At 57.1% G+C, this 23459-nt stretch overlaps 1 protein-coding gene across 3 annotated transcripts; it reads left to right on the top strand.

The window, feature by feature from the left end:
- Positions 1 to 712: 712 nt before the first annotated feature.
- On the top strand, positions 713 to 20366 carry FRMD6 (FERM domain containing 6). Of its 3 annotated transcripts, none has more exons than XM_063399700.1 (15): positions 713 to 863; positions 2398 to 2516; positions 9306 to 9491; positions 10467 to 10557; positions 10698 to 10777; positions 11441 to 11517; positions 11989 to 12175; positions 13110 to 13265; positions 13798 to 13863; positions 13957 to 14025; positions 14700 to 14874; positions 16240 to 16575; positions 16666 to 16791; positions 17464 to 17555; positions 17637 to 20366. In XM_063399700.1, the coding sequence occupies exons 3-15, from the start codon at positions 9393 to 9395 to the stop codon at positions 17919 to 17921; spliced, it is 1839 nt and encodes a 612-aa protein (XP_063255770.1). In that variant the 5' UTR covers positions 713 to 863; positions 2398 to 2516; positions 9306 to 9392; the 3' UTR covers positions 17922 to 20366. The 3 variants fall into 3 exon arrangements, with proteins under 3 accessions (XP_063255770.1, XP_063255768.1, XP_063255769.1); XM_063399698.1 differs by having other exon boundaries at positions 10698 to 10840; XM_063399699.1 differs by having other exon boundaries at positions 745 to 867; positions 10698 to 10840.
- Positions 20367 to 23459: the final 3093 nt, after the last annotated feature.

The raw sequence follows: 23459 nt of genomic DNA, 5'->3' as shown, positions 1-23459 counted from the left end.
GATTTGTGAGTCCTTTCCCTGGGAGAGCATAGAATCCCGGGCTTGTTTGGATTAGAAGAGACCTTTAAAAACATCTCATTCCAGCCTCTGCCATGGGCAGGGACACCTTCCACACTATCTCTGGCTGTTCCAAGCCCCATCCAGCCTGGCCTTGGACACTTCCAGGGATCCAAGGGCAGCCACAGCTTCTCTGGGCACTCTGTGCCAGGGCCTCCCCACCCTCACAGGAAAGAATTTCTCCCTCATATCCAATCTAACCCTGTCCTCTGGCAGTGGGAAGCCATTCCCCCTTACCCGAACTCCCTCTCCGGTTCTCTTAGAGCCCCACTGGAACGGACTCTAAGGTTCGGTCCAAGCTGAACACCCCCAGCTCTCCCAGCCCTCCCGAGCAGAAGTTCCCCAGCCCTCGGAGCATCCCCAGCCTCTCCGGCCCCGCTCCCCGAGGTGCCCGCAGGAGGAGGATGCTCAGCTCCGCTCCTGGGCACCTCCGGCTGGCTCCAGCCCCGCAGGGACGGTGCCCGTGTGCCCTCCCAGGGGATGCTCAGGCTCTCCCCGGAGCCCTTCGCGGGCACCGCGGCGGCGGCTGCCGGGCTCCCCACGCCTCCTGCGGGGCCGGCACTCGGCTCTCCCGCCCGGGACCCCCCCGCTCCCGACCCCTTCCCCGCTGTCCCGGGCACGGCGCCGGGGCGGGAGGCGGTGCCGGTGCCGCTCGGGGCGGTGCGGGGCGGCCCGGGAAGGGGCGGGGGCGGCAGGATGGGCTGGGCTGGGCACGGCTCGGCACGGCTCGGCACGGCGGGGTTCGGCACGGCTCGGCTCGGCACGGCTCGGCACGGCTGGCAGGCAGCGCGCTCCCGCAGCCGCAGGTAGGTGCGTGCCCGGCGCCCCGCACCGCGCTCCCGCTCGGCTCAGCCCGCCCCGGCTCAGCCCGGTTCCGCTCGCTTCGGCTCGCTTCGGCTCGCCTTGGCTCAGCCCGGTGCGGGCGAGCTCGCCCCCGCGGGGCCGTGCCGCGGGTGGGCCCGGCGCGGCCGCTTGTTGCGCTCGGGGGCGAGTTGGAGCCGGAGCGCTGCGAGCGGCCCCGGCTGCAGGAATGCGAGTCATTTCCTCCGCCCGCCCGCGGGAGCTGCGGCTCCGCCGGAACCCCCCCACGGCCCCCGACAGCCGCGACACGGCCACGACACGGCCGCGACATCGCCGCGGCCACCCCGGACCCGCTGCGGCGCGGGGCGCGCTCCAGGGGCGCGCTCGCCCACGGGACCCCTCGCCCCTGAGTCGCACTCGCCCGCAGATCTCCGTGCCCCTGGGTCACCCTCGCCCACGGGTCTCGCTCACCCGTGGGACACCTTGTCCTCTCACCCACAGGCCTCTGTCACCCTTGGGACCCTTGTCCCTGGGTGATGCTCACCCACAGGTCCCCTCACCCGTGGGTCACCATCACCCATGGGTCCTCTTGTCCCTGGGTGACACTCACCCCGGGTCACTTCACCCATGACACCCCTTGCCCGTGGGTGACACTCACCCCGAGGTCCCCTCGCCCACAGGTCCCCTCATTCCTGGTTCACAGGTGCCCACGGGTCCCTTTGTCCCTGGGTCACACTTCTCCATTGGTCCCCTCTCGCCCCTGGGTCTCATCCACAGCCCCCCTTGTCACCCAACTGTCACCTTCCCCAGTGGTCCCCTCACCCCTGGGTCAGACATCCCCAGTGGGTCCCCTCACCCCTGGGTCACACATCCCCAGTGGGTCCCCTCACCCCTGGGTCACACACCCCCAGTGGGTCCCCTCACCCCTGGGTGCCTTTTCTGTGGGTCATAGTGGCCCACAGCCATGGTTCCCATCATCTCTTGGTTCTTGTGGCTCCCTCATCCATGGATCCTCCTGTTTCTGGGTCACAGCCACCTGTGTCCCTGTTGTCCCATGGGTGCCCCCACCCTGTGGAGATGCCCTGGGTGCCAGCTGGTCCCTGGTGGTGGCACTGATGGTCCCTGGTGGTGGCACTGATGGCCCTCTCCACCTTTCCCACCGGGAACGCATCCCCCTGACACGTTCTGCATAAATCCATGCAGCTCCTAAGCCGGGCTTTACCTGACCCGGTGCCCTCGTGGCAGCAGGAAAATTGGGGCTGAGCTTTCCCAGGGCCGTCCTTGGTGTCCCTGTGTCCTTTGACTCCCCGTGGGAGTGAGGCACATCCCGACCCTGCCGTGCCCCCAGCCCTCCCTTTGCTGCCGTCCCCCGTTCCTGCCTCATCCCCTCCCTGCTCATGGCCAGTGCCTTTCTGGCCATCGGGATGTTTTTCCCTCGAAGCCAAACTCTGCTTTTCCAGAGGTGCTTCCGCGTGGCACTGATGGAGCTTTGCTGCTCTGCCTAATTCTGGGCTGGTTTGTGTTGGTGTTTTTCCACAGGGCTGGCTCTCCCTCTCCGAGTCTTGGATAGAGCTGGGATTAATTCGAGCTCTCTAGCCTGAAAGAGATGTTCCGTTTAAAATTCCCAATCCCGAAGGCATTTTGGAGTTTGGTTCTAGGTACTGGATTTTTTACTATCGGTTTTTAAAGGGGTTTCTTTTTTTAAACTGGGTTTATTCAGGCTCTTTAAACCCCGAGTCTGTAAGCAATTATTCCATTACATGAAAGTCAGGACGCTGAGAAAGATTAATTCAGACCAGATGTAAAAATAAATGGGAATTTGAAATTAAGATGATGTCAGTTCCCTCCTGCTAAAAAAAAAAACCCGGCAGCCTTTGGACTCCAGATGGAGTATACAAACCATGGCGCTGGTTAAAATATCTGCCTGCTCCTTAATTGAGTTTTATGCTGCTTTTTCTCCCCCCCTTGACTGAAAAGTGGGCTTAGGATGTTTTTCAAAAAGCTTTCCCCGATTGCAGCTGGGGCAGGGAAGTTGATGGAGGCTGTGGCGTGGCCAAGGAGCTTTCCCAGCTGGAAAACTGGAGAGCGGCGCTGCTGAGGGAAGACAAATCTCTCTCTGCCCGCCCCAGGATTAAAAAAATCAGGAACTTGGTTTGGCTTTGTTTTGCTGGGTTTGGAGCTGGAGGCGAGGACGCCACAGAGGGCAGCAGGAGCTCCGGATAGCCCAGGCATGGATTTGAATATTTTGGCATAAAATGGAGCTGGTTTTGGGTTCCTGTGTGTCTGCAGAGCGCTCTGTGTCTTATTTTTTTTCCCCTCTGTGTGCAGCAAGCACTGCGCATTCCCCGGAGTGGGAATGGGTTTGGGTGCCAATCCCATGTGGAGGAGCGTGCCTGTGAGCAGGATCCTGGGAATGGGGCTCCCCAAAAGTGCCTCCTGCTGGGAAGGAAGGGTTTGCCCAGGGCAAACCCTTCGCAGCATCTTGGGGGTGTGTTGTTACAGAAAACAACGTAAATATTCATCACTGCATATTATTAATATTAATGTTTACGTGACATTATTAATTATATAATATTACCTTGTTAATTAAATTTAAAATATGAGTTTAATTTCTAACTAGGGAGCTCGGTGGTTTGGAGGCTCAGGGCTGTGCTTTCTGTGGTGCAGCGATTCGGGGTGGTGACTCCGGCCCTTGGGGCTGCTTCGTGGTCCAGGGATCCCACAGCCAAATCCCAAGGGATTTATGGCAGCTGCTGCTGGTGTGGGCTGCAGCCTGCCCACGGAGAGGGGAGCAAAGGCAGCGCGCCACATCCGTGTGCAGCCTTGGGAGGGATGCCTGTCATCCTGGGAGTGGGATCAGAGCTCTGGGAGGTTTGGGCTTGTTGGGGGATGGTTGCTAAAATGCCTGGGAATGCCATGGGACAGCTCTGGAGCTGGGTGGGAGAGCTGAGCTGCCCTGAGCACAACCCTCTCCAGCCCAGTTATGATATTGTTCTAATCTCAAAGGCTCAGGCAAAGTTTCCTGGAAGGAAATCTGATGGAAGGGGCTGGTTCTGGAGCAGAGGAGGGAAGAGGAAGAGCAGGCGTTGTCCCTCCCCTCCCTGGAGCCCTTGCCAGGAGAAATCCATCTCTGTGTCCATCCCTGGCGGAGGCAGGGACGCTTTATTTATATTTTAGTGCTCCAAAGTCAGGGAATGAAGAGGCCTGGGGTGGCTCTGCAGTGGGTTGGACAGAAGATCAGCGCTTCCAGCCTGGATTCTGCTCCACGCATGACAAGACAGGCAGGGGAGCAGTTTCCTGAGCTGCCATGGCTCAGCCTGTGTATTCCCTTGGAATGGGATGTCCCGTGGGGCTCATCCCTAGCAGGAGGGGACATATCCCATTTTTAGGATGATCCACACGGCTCAGCATCCCTGCCCAGCACTCTTGTCCCACTGCAGTAGCCAAGGGGAAGGAGGATGAGGAAGAGGAGGAATGTTGAAGAGGTGGAGACAGGCGAGCTCCTGGAGGAATTTTCCTTGGAGAGGAGTTTTGGATACCCCCAGCACTGGGGGGCATCTGCTGGGGCTGGTGGGGGCCAGCCCCTGGCTGCCCAGGCTGAGTTTCCAGCATCCAAATAGCTTTTGTGGCGGATGAAGTAATGGAATATTTATAACCGAGTCCTTTTTTCCCAGTGAAGGTCTCTTTCATCTGCCTCTCTTCATTAGGAGGAAACTGTTGAGTTCATGAAGAATTGGAGACGATTTTAATTACGGGGCAACCGCAAGCAGGAATTAATCTGGCTTTTGGGTTCGGAGAAGCTGCATTAAGGGACGGCCCTAAAACTTGTAATAACAGCTCTGTGCATACCTGTGCCTGTGATGTGGGGTGAGACCCACTCCAGACTCTTCCAAACAAGAAATTCCTGCCCCATGAATTCATCTTCCCGTCTCGCCCCGCGCTCTGGGCAGCCTCTGGCTGCGGGATGGCCCCTGCCTAGTGTGGGTCCTGGCCTGGATCCCTTCCCTCGCCCCTGGGTGCTCCAGGAGGGCTGGAACAAAAGCCTGGCTGTGGGATAGAATCAAGGAATCGTGGAGTTACTTAGGTTGGAAAAGACCTCTGGGGTTGTGATCAGCCACTCCCCCAGCACTGCCAAGGCCACCACTAAGCCATGTCCCCAGGTGCCACAGCCACATGGCTGTTAAAGTCCTCCAGGGGTGGAGATGTCTGATAGGGCTGGATTTTTTTGAAAAGTGGATATTTTGGGCAAGGAGGGACAGATTTGGGTGATGGAGAAATGGACAGGGTCTGCCTGGAGGCTCTGGATTGTGGCTAGGTTGAACAGGGGGGCACTGGGATGTCTGGTGGGGGCCACAGAGGGACAAACCTGACCCAATCCCACAAAGATGGAGACTCATCTGCTTCCTTGAAATCCATTTAAATCCACGGAGAGGGAAAAACGCTGCACATCCACCCAGCCTCGCTTCCCATGCACGGAATCTGGAAGAAAACCCCACCTCAGCCAGCAAGTTCAAGCGATGTTCAATCCCCACCCTGGAATTACATCCAAATTTCTATTTCTGACGAGAGCCTGCTCCAGCACCTCCATCTGAACCAATCCCAGGCTCTGCCTGCCCTCGGATGTGTTTGCAGGACCCCGGGATGAGCAAATCCCTCGCCGAGTCAGCAGCGCCAGCCCCGGCTGCTTTTCCCAGGTTTTTTTGCGGGATGTTTTCTTTGCAGCGGAGCTTTGTGCTGGGATTTATCCCATGGCATCAGCGCCGGGGAGGGAGACAATGTTCCAGCAGCCTGGGCCTGGAAAACACAGTGGATCGAGGAATTTTCTCGGCACGGCTCCGGAGTCACGAGCAGTTTGCAGAGCCTTTCCATGGAGTTTTAATGCTCTTTTCCCCATAGCAGGGAAAACATGGCTGGAAAACCTGGATCTCCTCACTCTGCTGGTGCATTCTCAAGCCCTCATTCCCAGTGTTTTTTCCAGTTGACTGTGAATGGAAAACCCTTTGGAAGAATGCCCGGGGTGGAGGTTTCTGCTTGGAGTGTGGGGTGATCTGTGTCACCCCTTCTGCTGTGGGGCGATCCAGGGGGTCTCTCCCTTCCAACCAGGATCTTTCCAGCTTGGAGCCGGGAAGCTTTGGCTAGATCTTTAAAGGTCCTTTCCAACCCAAACTATTCCATGCTTCCATGTTTGTGCCTCCTATCAACACTTCCCCCGGAGCAGCAGGGACTCGGCAAGGGCAGCGGCGCGGGGTCCCGGGCAATCAAAGCCGACATTGTCGGAATGAGCAGCAGATGCTTGGGAGGAATTTGCCGGCGTCTGGCCGGGGCTGCTGCAGGCACAGCACCCTGGGAAGGGCTTTGTGTGTCCCCTCGCTGAATCCCTGCAGCTCCCAGGGCTGGCAGAGCCCCCGGGAAGCACCTGGAGCAGAGGGAATCTCCATAGGGACCGTCCCTGTGTGGTGGGCTGATGGAATGTTCACATTCAGCAGCAGGAACTGGGATGTTTTCTATAAAAATACCAAAACATACGAGTTGGGGTTGGGGTTTTTTCCCTCTGATGTCCGTGCTCTGCTGACACCAGCTCGTGTGGTTTAATCCCCGCTGCTCTGGGACCAATCCAGGCTGCAGGAGGAGGAGGAAATGCAGGGGCTGGTGTGGGGATGAACTGTCCCAGAATGCCAGAGAGTGACAGGACAAGAGAGGAGATTGTTTCAAACAAGAGGGAATGGTTTTAAAACGGTTTTAAATGGTTTTAAATTGGCAGAGGCCAAGGTTAGATGGGATATTGGGAAGGCACAGGCTGCCCAGAGAGGCTGTGGCTGCCCCATCCTTGGAAGTTTTCCATGTTGGACAGGGTTTGGAGCAACCTGGGATAGTGGAAGGTGTTCCTGCCCATGTCGGGGAGAGATTCTTGGTGATGGATTCTCCAGCAGCTCAGCAGTGGGTGCTGCCCGTGCAGCAGCCCACGGATCTCTCATGCCCCACTGGGGCTTGAGGAGCCCTGTGGGTGGGAGCAGGACACGGAGGGTGCTGGGGGAGCCCCGGGACACGGCTCCTCCCCAGCCCAGCCCGCGCAAGTCACGTCACGCCGGTGCCCGGGAGCTGCCGGCGCCCGGCCAGGCCAGGACGTGCCAAATTCCTTCAGCCCCGTTCCGTGCACGCTGGGGTTTGTAATGAGCTCTGAAACCAACCCGGCCGTGGCGCTGCCGGCTCCCGTCGGGATCGGCCACAGCCGGGCACGGCCACGGTGCTGGGCACAGCCTCAGAGCATGGATACCATGGAGAGGTGCCAGGCACGGCCACGTGCAGAGCTGGGGAGCAGGCAGGCACTGCAGGGGTGTGCTCCAACTCAATGTGTGCGTGCCACAATGCATGGGTGCGATGCATAGGTGCAGTGCAAGGCCAGGATGCATGCATGTCTGTGCTGCGTTGATGTGGTGCAACGGTGCCATGATGTTCCAACACGATTTATGGATACCACAGTGCAGTGCTGCCATGCACAGATGCAATGCATGGATGCCATGAGGTTCCAACTCAATGCATGCATGCCACAGTGCATGGATGCAATGCATAGGTGCAGAGAATGGGCAGGATGTGCATCTGTGCTGCGTGGATACGATGCAGGGATGCCATGGGGTTCCAACTCAATGCATGGATGCCACAGTGCATGGGTGCAATGCATAGGTGCAGTGCATGGCCACGATGCACATCTGTGCTGCGTGGATGCAATGCATAGGTGCCATGATGTTCTGACACAATTTATGGATACCACAGTGCCGTGCTGCAGTGCACACATGTGCTGCATGGGTGCCATGAGGTTACAGCTAAATGCATGGATGCCACAATGCATGGGTGCAATGCGTGGGTGCGGTGCACGGCCAGGATATGTGTCTGTGCTGTGTGGATGCAATGCAGGGATGCCATGAGGTTCCAACACAATTTATGGATACCACAATGCAGTGCTACCATGCACAGATGCAATGCATGGATTCCATGAGGTTCCAACTCAATGCATGGATGCCACAATGCATGGGTGCGATGTGTGGGTGCAGTGCATGGTCAGAATACACCTCTGTGCTGCGTGGATGCAGTGCATAGGTGCCATGAGGTTCCAACACAATTTATGGATACCACAATGCAGTGCTGCCGTGCATGAATGGCACAATGCACTGCTGCCATGCACAGATGCACTGCATGGGTGCCATGAGGTTCCAATTCAGTGCATGGGTGCCACAATGCATAGGTGCACTGTGTAGCTGCAATGGATGGCCAGGATGCACATCAGTGCTGCATGGATGCAATGCATAGATGCCATGATGTTCCAGCTCAGTGCATGGATGCCACAATGCATGGATGCAGTGGAGGGCTGTGATGCACACAGATGCAATGCAAAGAATCCACGATGTACCACGCATGGATGCAACGTGTAGGTGCAATGCATGGCCAGGACGCAGGGATGCAATGCATGGGTGCAATACGTGGCCACAATGCACCAACCCAAGGCATGAATGCAGTGCATGGATACAATGCATATGTGAAATCCATGGATGCCACACACAGAATCCACAATGCAGGGACACAACCTCTGTGCTGCAGTCCCAGAGCGCCCTGGCCATGGGAAAGCGTCGCCTCCGGATTTCCCAACTTCTGCAAAACCCCAGGATCCCCCAACTGAAAGTCACCTCGGGGCACTTTTCCCCATTCTCCTGCACAAATATGCGAATTCCAGGGTTTCGGAAGCCAAAGGCGCTTCCACTTAGTCCAGAGCAAATATTTGGTGGCAAGGCAGACACTCTGCTGTCTGGGTGCCACATAAATCTGGGGTAGGAAAAGGCTGAACTAGGTCAGAGTTTAAAGTCCATCCTCGTGGTGTCACGTGGGAATTCGTGTCCTTGTGGACAGTGGGGTAAAAAGTGCTCTGGGAATATTCACCCCTGGGAAATGAGAATTTCCTGGGGTCAGTGTTGGGATGGGTTTGTTGGCTCTGAACGGCAATTCCAATCTGCAAATCCCTGTTAGTGCTTGGATTGTTTTATTTCACCCCAGCAAAGGGTCAGCACTGGGGGAAGGGTGTTGGAAGGGATCCTCTTAGGGGACCCCACAGCATTTCCTTGGCTGGCAGGGGAATCTGCTTCCAGCACTGCTCCTTGCTGGACCAGCCGGGTTATTCCCAGCGGATAAACTTCTGTTTATTTTAGTTATGCCAGAAAAGCCTTTCCTGAGGTTTTCCTGAACCCGAGCCGGGAGAATCAAACTGCTGGCCCAAGATTTTGGGGCTGGGCCAGAAACCATGGGGATAGCTGTAGTGAGGTGTGCTCAGGGGTTTTGGGGGACACCCCAACCGTGAGCCCACACCTCATGGGGACATGCTGGTGGGTGGGAAGGACGGGGTATGCAGAGGGGGAGCTGAGGGTGCCGTGCCCAGGGCTCATCCTCCCTTTTCCCTGCAGGGATGGCACCCGCGGGGCCCGAGGCCGCCCCGGCCCGCCGGTGAGGTGACCCCCACCGCCCACCCCGAGCCCCCTGCCCGGAGCACGATGAACAAGCTGCCCTTCCACAACAACAGAGTCATGCAGGACCGGCGCAGCGTGTGCATCTTCCTCCCCAACGACGACTCCCTCAACATCATCATCAACGTAAGGAGCCGCCCCCTCCCCAGCGCTGACATTTATCTCCATCGCCCCCCCGGGGCTGTGTCTGCACGCCCTGCGTTTGCTCCTGGGTCTCCTTTGGAGCCTGCCTGGCCTCGCCCTGCCAGGGAAATGCACAGTTGTTGTTCCCCCCGAGGTTGTGGCTGTGTTTTATGCTCTCCTGCGCCTCCTTCCTCGATGGGATGCTGGCAGCAGCGGGGTTTGGGGAGGGTGACCTCCCTTGGCATCCCATCCTCCAGCCCTCACTCCATTAATCCCTTGTGGAGGGCACTTCAGCCTCCTCTGGGCCAGGGAATAACCAGGAGGGGCTTTGGCTCCGACTGGGATGGAGCACTGGATGTGCAATTCCCACACTTTTTGTTGGTTTTTTTTTTTAATTCACCCCCCACCCAATGTTGCTTTTGAGTCAGGAAAATGTTGAAATTCCTTTCAGAACTTGAAGGGAGCTTGTAAAATAGATGGAGAGAGGTTTGGAAAGAGGCGGATAATGATAGGATAAGGGAAATGGTTTTAAACTTGAAGAGGAAAGATTTAGATTAGATAATGGGAATAAATCCTTCCCTGTGAGGGTGGAGAGGCCCTGGCACAGGTTTCCCAGAGAAGCTGTGGCTGCCTCTGGATCCCTGGAAGTATCCAAAGCCAGGTTGGACAGGGCTTGGAGCAACCTGGGGTGGTGGAAGATGTCCAGGGGGTGGAATGAAACTGAATATTCTGATTTCTGCCCCCAAAACATCTCCCCGGTGCTGGGTTCCTCCACCACCCGCTGCTCTCGAGCTGCCCTGGGGTCCAGAGTATCCCAGCCCTGGCAGAGCTCTGGTCCTGCATCCCAGGTTTTTGGGGACTCCCCCATGGAAAGCTGAGCCCCACAGCCCACCCTGTCACCCCCCGTCCTGCTCGGGGTCCTGCTGAGGCTCAGGTGGGCACAGATACATCCAGAGCTCATGTAAGGGTTTTTTACAGGTGAAGATTTTGTGCCAAGAGTTGCTGGTGCAGGTGTGTGACCTCCTGAGGCTGAAGGATTGTCACCTCTTCGGGCTCAGCGTCATCCAGAGTAAGTCAGGGGGGCTTGAGTGTGAAAATGAACGCTCTTGGTGACCAGCAGGTCACAGCTCCCCTCCCACCCCCACTGCTGGGTCCTGCTGGGAGGCAGGGGACACATGGGGATGCTGATGCCACCTCTGTCCCTCCTAGACAATGAGCACGTGTACATGGACCTGGCCCAGAAACTCTACAAGTACTGCCCCAAGGAGTGGAAGAAGGAGGCCAGCAAGGTCAGCGGTGAGGTCTTGCATGGAGAGCTGACGGCAGTAAGGCCACCTCTGTCCCCGTCACAGGTCACTCCCAGGACCCTGCCGAGGGGTGGGGTGGGGGCATTTAGTCAGCGTGGGGCTGGGGGTGGATGTGCAAAGTCACATCCTGGGGTTGTCACTCCTCGGTGCCACCGTGTGCCCCAGCTGGGGGTGCATCCCCCACGCTCCATCCCTGGAGCTCTGGGGGTTTTTCCCCTCTGGTTTTTCTTTTCCTCCCTTACCCTTCAGCAGAATTTTTGAAGTCCCTTCTTCCAAATTCTCAAATCGATGTGGGTTGTTTCTCCCCAAAGCACCTGTTCATTCTTGCAGTGGTGAGGGGGTGGTGTCCAGGCTGGAGTGCTGCTGGGTGATGGTCTGGGAGAGGGAGAGCAGCAGCGAGGGGCTGCAGAACCCCTGGGCTTGTCACACCCAGCCACCTGCGTTTTTAAATCCAAATCCCCTTCACTTCCAGCATTTTGCTTGGAAAAACGGGTGCCAGAGCCTTCACTGAGGAACAAAAATCCTCATCAGTGCCCTGGCGGGCGAGGGGTGGCTGTGACAGACGTGACCCAGAGAGCTGAGGCGAGGGGCTGGGGTGTGATGCTGGGGTCCCCACAGGATTGCTGAAAACCTCCTCCCTTCCAGGGGATCGACCAGTTTGGCCCCCCGATGATCATCCACTTCCGAGTGCAGTACTACGTGGAGAACGGGCGCCTCATCAGGTGGGGCCTGTCCCCGGGCTGGGGGACACCCCGGGGTGCTGAGCACATCCCAAAAGCTGGGTGCTTTTGGGTGCTTTTGGGTGCTTTGGGGTGCTTTTGGGTGGGTGCTGGGTGGGTTCCCACAGGGGCAGGTGGGGACACTGCCCCCAGCCAGCCGTGACAAAGCCTCTTTCGGGGTGGGGACAGTGTGCTTAGGGGTTTAGCACACAGCCTGATTTGAATTACCTACGGCTGGGTGGGAGCTGCAGCTCCTGCTTTGGGGCTGAAACGATTTCCAAGGGTTTGGGGACACAGTGGCACCTGCATGGGTTTTTTGAGGGGGTTACCCCACCTGGCTGGTGAAGGGGCTGCACGAGTGGGAATTTCAGCACCTGGGGAAAAGCAAAACCCTTTGGTGACCCCTCCCTGAGGGCTCCCCAGCGGGTGTGCCCTGGCTGCTGACTCCTCCCTGTGTCCCCTGTCCCCCCACAGTGACAGGACAGCTCGGTACTACTACTACTGGCACCTGAGGAAGCAGGTGCTGCACTCGCAGTGCGTGCTGAGGGAGGAGGCATATTTCCTGCTCACTGCCTTTGCCCTCCAAGCCGACCTGGGAGACTTCAAGAGGAACAAGCACTACGGGAAGTACTTCGAGCCCGAGGCGTATTTCCCTGCCTGGGTAAGATATCCTGGTGTGGCCCCTGCTCCGAGCTTGGTGCTGGGCTGTTCGCAGCCTTCTGGCTGCCTCCTGTGCTTGGGTTGATGCTGGTGATAAATAACCTGTGGGGATGGAAATAGCTGTGGGTTGGGGTCAGTGGGAATTCCCTGTGAGCTGCAGGGATGGTCCTGGGGGATCCTCTGTGGACATTGCCCCCAACACCATCAGGTGAAGCCCTTTGGGAACTGGTGGAACAGAATCACAGAATGGCTGAGGTTGGAAGGATCTTAAAGGTCATCGTGTTCCACCCCTGCCATGGCAGGGACACCTTCCACTGTCCCAGGCTGCTCCAAACCCTGTCCAGCCTGGCCTTGGACACTGCCAGGGATCCAGTGCCACAGCTGCTCTGGGCACCCTGTGCCAGGGCCTGCCCACCCTCCCAGCCAGGAATTCCCAATTCCCAATCTCCCACCCATCCCTGCCCTCTGGCAGTGGAAGCCATTCCCTGTGTCCTGTCCCTCCAGCCCTTGTCCCCAGTCCCTCTCCAGCTCTCCTGGAGCCCCTTCAGGTACTCAAAGCTCCCCCGGTGCCTTTTCTTCTCCTTCCTACCCTCTTTCTGGGTTTTGTCCCAAAATCTGCCCATTTCTCCTTTTTTCCCACGTGTCACTGAGGAGTGGTGGCCCCGGGCCCGCAGGGAGCCCGTGTGTGACCCTCCTTGCCCAGCACAGGTGTCATCATGGAATGGGCACGTGGATCACACTTCCCAGTGGAAAACCCTGCTGGCCAGAACCCGGGGTTCTGGCTGTAACTGTTTTATTTTCACCTGGAAGTCTCTAGAACAAAGCTCCAATTTGCCCTTTTCCCTTGAAACCGCCGCTGCCAGGAGCGCTGCTCCAGCCCCCAGCCCTGAGCGAGCACAGGGCAGCTGGACAAGGCTCTCTCCTCCTCCCACCAGGTGGTGGCCAAGAGGGGCAAGGATTACATCCTGAAACACGTCCCCAACATGCACAAGGACCAGTTTGCCCTGACGGCCTCGGAGGCACACCTCAAGTACATCAAGGAGGCCGTCAGGCTGGACGACGTGGCCGTGCACTACTACAGGCTCTACAAGGTGAGCCCTGGCCCCGTGCCCGTGGGGGTCTTGGTTTTGGGAATGTCCTCCTTCGGAAATCCATGCTGGGTTTTTCTCCTGGGATCAAAGCAGGGAGAGCAGGAGGTGTTTTGATGGAATCCCCGAATGGTTTGGGTTGGAAGGGACCTTAAAGCTCATCCAGGTCAACCCATGCCACAGCAGGGACAGCTTCCACTGTCCCAGTGTGCTCCAAGCCAGCCTTGGACACTTCCAGGGATCCAGGGGAAGCCACAGCTTCTCTGGGCACCCTGTGCCAGGGCCTCACCACCTTCACAGGGATAATTTCTTCCTCACATCTAATTTAAATCTCTTCTCTTTTAGTATAAAAGCATTCCCCCTTATCCTATCACTCTCTGCTTGTGTCCAAAGTCACTTTCCTTTTTTAATTTGGCACATTAATCATAGAATCAATGACTCGGGTAATGGTGGGAGGATCCCTGGGCTGAGGTGGGGCAGATTTATCCACTTCATGCTGCAAATTGTGTATTTAAAACCCCTTTTTTCCCCTTAGGACAAAAGGGAAGTGGAGGCCTCCCTGACTCTGGGGCTGACAACACGGGGAATCCAGATTTTCCAGGTAGGTGACTGAGTGAAGGTGATGGCTCAGCTCAGCTCTGCTCCATGCCCCTGCCAGAGTCCTCAGCCATGGTTCCCTCTCCTCTTTTTGTAGAACCTGGATGAGGAAAAGCAGCTGCTCTACGACTTCCCGTGGACAAACGTGGGGAAGCTGGTGTTTGTGGTGAGTGCCACCATCTCCACCTGGAGCACTGCTTCCAGCCCCGGGGTCCTCAGCACAGGAAGGACATGGAGCTCTTGGAGCAGCTCCACAGAAGGGCATGGAGATGCTCCATGGGCTGGAGCCCCATTTCCTCTGGAGCCAGGCTGGGAGGGCTGGGAGTGCTCACCTGGAGAGGAGAAGGCTCCAGGGAGAGCTCAGAGCCCCTGCCAGGGGCGGAAGGAGCTCCAGAGAGGGACTGGGGACAAGGGCTGGAGGGACAGGACACAGGGAATGGCTCCCACTGCCAGAGGGCAGGGATGGATGGGAGATTGGGAATTGGGAATTCCTGGCTGGGAGGGTGGGCAGGCCCTGGCACAGGGTGCCCAGAGCAGCTGTGGCTGCCCCTGAAGTGTCCAAGGCCAGGCTGGACAGGGCTTGGAGCACCCTGGGATAGTTAAAGATAGAAGGGGGTAGGACTAGGTGGTCTTTAATACCCTTTCCACCCCAAACCACTCTGTGGTTCCACGATCCCCAGGCAGGGCATCTCTTGTGCTCGGATGTGGGCGCGGGATGCTTTGGCACCCACCCCCAGCAGGCCATGACAACCCCTGGGGTCAGCGAGGAGCTGCAGCAGGGCTGGGTGGGAGCCGGAGCGTTCTCCTCCTCGGGGCTGAGCCCTCCCTTGTCCCACGCAGGGCAAGAAGTTCGAGATCCTGCCGGACGGGCTGCCCTCGGCCCGCAAGCTCATCTACTACACGGGCTGCCCGCTGCGCTCACGCCACCTCCTGCAGCTGCTGAGCAGCAGCCACCGGCTCTACATGAACCTGCAGCCCGTGCTGCGCCAGGTCCGCAGGCTGGAGGAGAACGAGGGTAGGTGCTCCAGGCCCTCTCCTCTCCTCTCCTCTCCTCTCCTCTCCTCTCCTCTCCTCTCCTCTCCTCTCCTCTCCTCTCCTCTCCTCTCCTCTCCTCTCCTCTCCTCTCCTCTCCTCTCCTCTCCTCTCCTCTCCTCTCCTCTCCTCTCCTCTCCTCTCCTCTCCTCTCCTCTCCTCTCCTCTCCTCTCCTCTCCTCTCCTCTCCTCTCCTCTCCTCTCCTCTCCTCTCCTCTCCTCTCCTCTCCTCTCCTCTCCTCTCCTCTCCTCTCCTCTCCTCTCCTCTCCTCTCCTCTCCTCTCCTCTCCTCTCCTCTCCTCTCCTCTCCTCTCCTCTCCTCTCCTCTCCTCTCCTCTCCTCTCCTCTCCTCTCCTCTCCTCTCCTCTCCTCTCCTCTCCTCTTTGTCTTCCTTCCTCTTTCCTCTCTTCCTCCTTTTCTCACTCATTCTTCTTGTCCTACTCTTCATCCCCTCCTCTGCCTTAACTTCTTCCTTTCTCCTCCTTTTCATCTTTTTCTTCGTTGTCCTCTTCATCTTCCTTGTTCTCATCTTCATCCTCCTCTTCTTTTGTTTTCCTCCTCCTCACCATCCTCCTCATCTTTTTCTTCCATATCCTCCTCCTCTTCCTCCTCCTTCTCATCTTCATCCTACTCTTTTCCTGTTTTCTTCCTCCTCTTCCTGTTTCTCTCTCCCCTCCTCTTCTTGCTCCTTTCTCATCTTTCCCCTTCTCATCTTCCTTTCTCTTCCTTATTCTCCTCTTTCCTCTCCTCTTCTTCCTCCTTGTTTCATCTTCTTCCTCTTTTTCCTCATCTTCTTCTTCCTCGTTTCATCTTCTTCCTCCCCCTTCTCATCTTCTTCCTCCTTGTTTCAAATCTTCCTCTTTTTCCTCATCTTCTTCCTCCTCATTTCATCTTCTTCCTCCTTTTCATCTTCTTCCTCTTTTTTTCATCTTCTTCCTCTTTTTCCTCATCTTCTTCCTCCTTGTTTCATGTTCTTCCTCCTCATCTTCTTCTTCCTTGTTTCATCTTCTTCCTCCTCATCCTTGTCTTCCTCCTCATTTATTTTCTTCTTTTTCTGCTCCTCCTTTTTTTCTGTCTTCTTCTTTCTCTTCTTCCCCGACATCTCTTCCTCCTCCTCTTCTCCCTCCTCCTCCTCTGTTAGAGGAAGAGCCCAGCACAGGAGGTTTGGAGCTCCTCCTGCCCCACCTCCCTTCATCCCACCGGTGTCTCCAGCGGTGCCACCATGCTGGGTGACAATTGTGACAATTCCGGTGACAATTCCTCCGTGTGCCCAGGCGTCCATGCCCCTCCAGGTGCTCCGGTTTCCCCCAGGGCCGTGGGAATCACTCCAGCCCCTTCTCCCCCGCAGAGAAGAAGCAGTACCGGGAATCCTACATCAGCGACACGCTGGACCTGGACATGGAGCAGCTGGAGAAGCGCTCGCGCGCCAGCGGCAGCAGCGCCGGCAGCATCCGGCACAAGCGGCTGTCCCGGCACTCCACCGCCTCCCACAGCAGCTCCCACACCTCCGGCATCGAGGCCGACCCCAAGCCCCGCGAGGTGGGGCCCGAGGACGGATTCCCCGGCGCCGGCGCCCACCGCAAGCTGAAGACCTGCAGCTCCATGACCAGCCACGGCAGCTCCCACACCTCCGGCGTGGAGAGCGGCGGCAAGGAGCGGCTGGAGGAGGATTCCCAGGATGACGGTGAGGCAGGGCAGGGTTTTCCAGCCGCTGGGGTTGGAGGGGGCTCTGGAGGGGCACGGCTGACTCGCGCCGTTCTGCTGTGCCCGGCAGAAATCGAGATGCTGGTGGATGACCCCCGGGAGCTGGAGCAGGCTGGGGAGATGGAGGTGAGCCCCGACATGTGCGTCTACATCACCGAGGACATGCTGCTGTCCCGCAAGTTCAACGGGCACGCGGGTAAGGAGGTGGCCGCTCCTCTTCCCAATCCCCCGGTGCGGGTCACACCTTTGGGAGCTGGGAGGAGATGATCTTTGAGGTCCGTTCCAAGCCTGGTCATTCTGTGGTTCTTTGGTGTTTGGCAGAGCAGAGTTAGCCTGAGGTGTCCATTTGGGACGCTGGGAAAAACTGTTTGCCCAATGGGTTGAAGGAGAGATGGGGTAAAGAAAAGAGGAACCTCTCTCAAGTTGAGCCAGAGGAGGTTTGGATTGGATATTAGGGAAAATTTCTCCACTGAAAGGGTTGTCCAGTCCTGGCACAGTTTCCCAGGGCAGTGGTGGAGTCCCCATCCCTGGAGGGATTTACAAGCTACGTGGATGTGGCACTTGGGGACACGGGTCAGTGGTGGCCTTGGCAGTGCTGGTGAACAGTTGGACTCCATGGTCTTCTCTGGAGCTGTGCCTGCACCCAGAAAGTCACCTGCATTTCCAGCTCTGTGCTGGGAGCTCCTGGGAGGTCTTTGGGGATGCCAGGCTCCCTGGGAAGAGCTTTGGATGCCATTTTGGGGCAAATTCGGGATGCTTTGTTGGGCTGAAGGCACCGCAGGGGAACCTTTGTCCCCATGGAGAGCAAGAGTGGATCCCAAGAGAGCTGAGCCACCCCAAAATAACCTTTGCACCCCTCTTTGCTCAGGACTCATCGTGAAGGAGATCAGCTCCTCCACCTCCAGCTCCTCAGAGACGGTGGTGAAGCTGCGGGGGCAGAGCACCGACTCCTTACCCCAGGTACGTGGGGCTGGGCCTTTGGGGTTCCCCGAGCCCCGGGGCCCCCTGGCACGCCCTGAGCCCCCTCTTGGCCTTCCCCAGACGACGTGCAGGAAACCCAAGACGTCGACGGACCGGCACAGCCTGAGCCTGGACGACATCCGGCTCTACCAGAAGGACTTCTTGCAGTTGGCCAACCTGTGCCAGGACACGGCGCAGAGCTTCACCTTCGGCTGCGCCCACGGCCTGGACGAGGACGGGCTCTACTGCAACGGCTGCCTGGCCCAGCAGTGCATCAACATCCAGGACGCCTTCCCGGTGAAGAGGACCAGCAAATATTTCTCCTTGGACCTGACCCACGACGAGGTGCCCGAGTTCGTGGTGTGAGCGCGGGGAGGCTCCGGCGCCGCCTCGCCCCGGCCCTGCCCGGCTGCCCCTGCAGACCGTGGGATCCATGGTGCCAAGGATTGTCCGGAAAAGGGGCGGGATGGGCATCCCCGGGCACGGAGCGGATTCCGGAGGAGTTTGTGCCAAACACGAGTTGTCTTATTCCGACTGAGGAGGGAGGAGCACGGCTCAGCTGGAGCAGGCAGGAGCCCGCCCCTGTGTGATCTCTCCCCCTCCTTGCCCCCAGGTGACTCTGGGGTGCCTGGAAAGCCCAGACTGTGTTCAAGCCAAGCCAAAGAAATGTAAATAACCCTAAAGGCCAGTATGGGAAGGGAGAATTAAGCAATAACCAGCCAGGGATCTCCGGGCACCGTGATGTTCCAGGGAGGAAGGCATGGCCAGCAGCTCCTGGGGCACAGCATAATCCCAGCTTTTCCAAAAAGAACCTGACCTGTGGAGGTCAGGCCACAGCAGTCCCAGCCAGGTGGATGATGGCTGGAAGCTCTCAGAGCCATTTGCAACTTGTTTTTATCATTTTCTTTTTTTTTCCTTTTTTTTTGAGAGCAAAACCCCAAAACCAAAAAAAAAAAAAAAAGAACGCAAAGGAGGATGGAAGAAAATAAGTCCCCTATAAGGATAATGCAATAATGCATCCCAAACATTGAATATCTAGAGAATACATATATAAATATATCGAGGTATGTATGTTTATATATGTCTGGATCCTACAGACCCATTTGCATTTTACTCCTGCTCTGAAACACCTTTTATACAAAGGATCTGCCTCTTTCTTTCACGAACTCTATCAGCAATCCTATTTTTTTTTCCTAAGCACTAAGGTGAGAAAACAGACTTTCCTCTCAAGGAGAACGTGCATCCAACCACCTTGTCCGTGTGGATCTTCCATTCTCTTTTTCCCAAGGCTTCTCATGAGTCTTTAGGTGTCTTACAGCTGGAATAATCCTGCCAGAGGATGGTGGTGACGTGCTAGGAAAATCCAAGGGTGGTTTTCTGAGTGTGTCCCAGGGAAGCCAGACAGCCCAGGTGGAATACTGGCCAGGGTGGAGCACTGCAGAGTTAATTATCACAGCACAATGCCTTTGTAGTGGATGTTTTTAATTAGAGTTTAGCCATTGAGAGCCAAAGGTTTGCCATATTTTGATATACCACCTCTTTTTTTTTTTTTTTTTAACTGGAAGCTTTTCTTAAAAACAACAAACCAAAAAAAAAAGTTATAATTATTTTATAAATAAGCACAATCTTATTTTTATAAGAAATGTTGGGGGAGGGAGCTGAGAAAGGGGAGCTGGTACCAAAAGAAATGGAGCACAGCTATAGGCACAGTGCAAAAATAAATCTCTTGGGATGTTGGGGTGTGGGAGAGCTGCTGTGGGACCGTGGCACTGGCACCGTGTCCCCACCCCAGAGCTTGACCTGGCCCTGCCTGAGGGGTTTTATGGGAAAATAATGCGGATATCCCATGTTGGCAGGGCAGGATGGTGGTCTCTAAAGCATCCTCACCTCCCTAAATCCACCCAGGGCAGCTGGAGGGATGCTGCTGGGGCTCAGGGCTGCGTGCCCCACTCTGGTTTGGGGGAGACCCCCCCAAATACCCCCCAAACCTCTCTTTGGGTGCTGGGATAACATTTGTGACTGCAGCCCCCCCTCCACGCTGGGTTTGCAGTGTGTGCACCAGCAGCGTGAGTTTCTCTGCAGGAAAATCCCCCAGATTCATCCCCAGCCTCTTTTTCCCTCTCCTCCTCTCCTCTGGGCGCTCTCCATGGCACCCCCACCCTGCAGAAACACGGAGCTGGAGGGGAAAAAGGGATAAATTGTGTAAAGAGATGCTCAGAATGGGGAGGGGGCAGCCCCATCCCCTTATCCTGCATCCAGAGCTGGGTTGGAGGGGTGGGGGCTGGAGCTGGGCTGGTGCTGAGGGATGTGATGGAGCTTGTCCCTGCAAAGACAGCAGTGCCAGGGGGCAGGGGACAGACACAGAGGTGCCATTGGAGCAGGGGACAGACACAGAGGTGCCATTGGAGCAGGGGGACACAGAGGTGCTGTTTGTTCCCGGTTTTCCCGCAGGTGGCCGGGGCGGTTCCAGCAGGGGCCGGGGGTGGCCGTGCCCGCCTGCCCTTGGGGCTTTTTCCCCCCTTGCAATAAGGAGCTGTCTGTCTGCACAAAATAATCCTTTCTGTGAAAGGATCTTCCCGTCGGGGCCATGGGAGAGCCCGGTGACTGTGTTGCAAAAGGAGCAGCAAAAAAAAGAAAAAAAAAAAAAAAAAGAAAAAAAAAAAAGAATAAAGAATAAAAGGGAAACTCAAGGAAAACCACACGAAAATCCCCCGGAGCGAAATTCTTTAATTCTTTTGTACCAATGAAGTTTGTTGTGTGCCTTTTGCAGTACGGCTGGACGTGACAATAAAGTGACAGTTGTTTGCATCACTTTGACTCTTGGAGGTCTGAAATGCTCCCAGGCTCCAGGGAGAGATGGAATTTGAGGACAATGTTGCATTTATTGTGTGCTCTGCTCCCGAGAGCAGGTTAAGGGAAATCCCGCCTCAGGCAGGGCAGGGGATGGGCTGAGCCCTTCAATCCTGATTTTTGGTGATTTTTGTGGAAGTGCCAGCCAGTTCCAGCACTCTGGAGTTGGGAAGAGGCATGGGGGGAGCTCCTGAAATAAGTGGGAGTATGCAGTTTCCATAGTAAGGTCCTGGTGGGATGCTCAGGGCGTTCTCAGCCCTCAGAAGCTGTGGGGGTGAAGGGGTGAACCCTCCTTGTGGGGCTGGGGGAGGGCAGAGCCTGTCCCTGCCCCCCAGAACCCCAATCCTGCTCCCCCCTCGGGCAGGGGACGGGCAGTGCTCACTGTGTGTGCGAGATGAGTGAGCTCTGCTTCCCCTCCATCCCTCTCCCTCTGCTCAGAGCAGGCTCTCCTTAGGGATAGTGGGATGGGGTCTGGGAGCAGCACCCAGGGGAGTTTTCCCCACGGGAGGCAGCTCCACAGGGGTGGTTCAGGATGTGACTCGGAGCGGGAGCCTGAGTCGATGTTTTTGGGTGGTTACACGCGGATTCTCCAGCGTCTGATGGAAGGTTTGTGCTGCCTCTCTCCTCCACAGCACCCAGGACCACCCTCCCCTCTCCCACTGGTGCTAATTAAACTCAGAACATAATTGGCCAGTGCTTTTCCATGTGATCTTGCCAGGTTTGCTGAGCCTGGCACCTCCTTCCTCCAGCCAAGGAAAACTGGGGAAGGTACCAACACCCACAACCTTTCCATGTCCCCATTTCCAGTTTCTGGAGCATCTCTGGGTCCTGAGTGGATTTATCCTCTCACAGGGAGAGGGTGTGGAGTGCCAGGACACAGGGAATGGCTCCCACTGCCAGAGGGCAGGGATGGATGGGAGACTGGGAATTGGGAATTCCTGGCTGGGAGGGTGGGCAGGCCCTGGCACAGGGTGCCCAGAGAAGCTGTGGCTGCCCCTGGATCCCTGGAAGTGTCCAAGGCCAGGTTGGAGCACCCTGGGATAGGGGAAGCTGTCCCTGCCCATGGCAGGGGATGGAATGGGATGGGCTTTAAGGTCCTTTCCAACCCAAACCATCCTGGGATTCCATGAAGATGATGATGATGATGGTGGTGATGAAGAGCCTGTTTTCCATGGGGAAGCAGCATCAGTAGAGCTCCCAGAGTGGTTTCTCCCAGCACACAGAGCTGTCCTGTGGCCCTGCATGCAGCCATGTCCCAATTTAAGGCTGGGGCCCTGATCCTGCCTGCCTTTGCCATCCATCCCTCCTCCAAATCCTGGGACAGGCATGGAGATGTGGGACTGTGCCCCTCTGGGGTGCCCCCACCGCCCCCCTCCCCTGGCACTACAGCATCCACAGTGCCGGGAGCATCCAGTGCCTTTTCCACAGGCTCCAGAAATAATTGCATGTTCCCAGCAAATTCCCTTTGTCCTCTAAAAATATCCCCAGGCCCCGGCGAGGCGGGCGCTGACCATCCACAGGGCCGGGGCCCTAATTGCTGATTTCTGCTCAGATCCGACATTTTCGGGGCAGCAGGGAGGAGCAGGAGGGAATGAGCCGCTCCTGGGAGGGGGCCTGCATTGTCTGCCGCTAAGTATAGCCTCCAGATTCCCTCCCCGGCCTATAAAACCCCGGAATTTTCCAAAAACCAGATGGGGAAGGGTTTGTCGCACCGGCCAGCCCCATCTGGAGGGGGTGAGGAGGGGAGGGAGCACTCCCCTCCCCGTGGGGAAAGAAAAGGCTAAATGGGAATGAATTTAATGAATCCCCTTCCTTTGATGACTTGACCTCTATTCCTGCTTCATCTCAGCATGGGGGAGGTCCCCAGGGGAGGAGGGAAAGGTCCTCGAGTTCCCATCGCAGCTGTGTCCCCAGGCACCCACGCTGGCCTTTTCCCCGGGATGCTCCCTGCTGCCGGCAGCCCTCCTGCTGCTCTGCCTTGCCATTCCATGGATTTAAACACTGATAAAAGGAAAAAGAAGAAAAAAATCTGCCCTGGGGCCATCTCTTCTCCACTTCCAAATTTTGCAGCTCCCATCGTTGTTCCGGGGCAGCCGGAGAAATCGGGGATTTGGGATTTGTGGGGCAAATGCCACTTGTACGGAGCCAGCTGCAAAATGCACGATGAAAACGGGAGATGTTGCAGTGGTACCCTTCATTTGCTAATTAATTTCCCTCTCCCTGCTTTCTCCTGCTGCTGAGCAGGGATGGCCGTGCTGGAGTGGGTGCCTGGCACTGCATCCTCTTTTTATCTCTTTTTATCTCTTTTTAATCTCTTTTATCTCTTTTTATCTGCCCTCCCAAAACAAGCACGGCTGGATGTGCCCATCGGCATGGCCCCAGTGAGGCACCAGTGACTAACTGGTGATAATTACAAAAAATCCCCCGCGTGCTGGTGGCTTTTCAGGGAGTTTCTGGCACCCTGAGATGATCACCGGAGGCGATAATTTTGGTGAATGCTGCGCCGCAGGTCCCCGGCGCTGTTCTGGGGTCACTGCGGAGGGGCGGGAGGGACCCTGCCAGCTCCGGGTGGGTGCCAGGGGGGCTCCGGGTGGGTTTTTGGGATGCCGGGCTGATGTGCCCAGCCGGGGCTGAGCTCCCTGCTGCAGGGCAGCAGAGGAAATCAGTCATCGAAGGAAATCAGTCATCGGGGGTTGCTGTGGAAACGGGAGGGGAAAGCCGGGCTGTGGCGGCAGCGCGGCTCTGCAGGGCCCTGGAGGGGCCGGGGAGGGGGGACACACAGCCCCGTGTCCCCGCTGTGGCCCGGGGGGCTCCCGCTGTCACCCCTCGGGGTGTTCCCAAAGGGAGCTGCATCCCGCCGTGCTGCTGCTGCTGCTGCTGCTGTGGGCGCTGGCACGGCTGTTCCGGGCTGTTTTGGGCTGTTCCGGGCTGTTTGGGGCTCTTTTGGGCTTTTTTGGGGGTTGTGCCCCTCCCCAGCTCTGCTGTGCCCCCTGCCCCAGCCGTGCCTGGGGGACACAGGAACTCCCTTTCATAAAATCATGGAATTCCAGAACG

Source organism: Prinia subflava, chromosome 5 (genome assembly GCF_021018805.1).
Source record: "Prinia subflava isolate CZ2003 ecotype Zambia chromosome 5, Cam_Psub_1.2, whole genome shotgun sequence".
Classification (NCBI taxonomy): domain Eukaryota; kingdom Metazoa; phylum Chordata; class Aves; order Passeriformes; family Cisticolidae; genus Prinia; species Prinia subflava.
The sequence above is the reverse complement of the archived record's forward strand: the minus strand, read 5'-3'. Positions and strand labels throughout refer to the sequence as shown.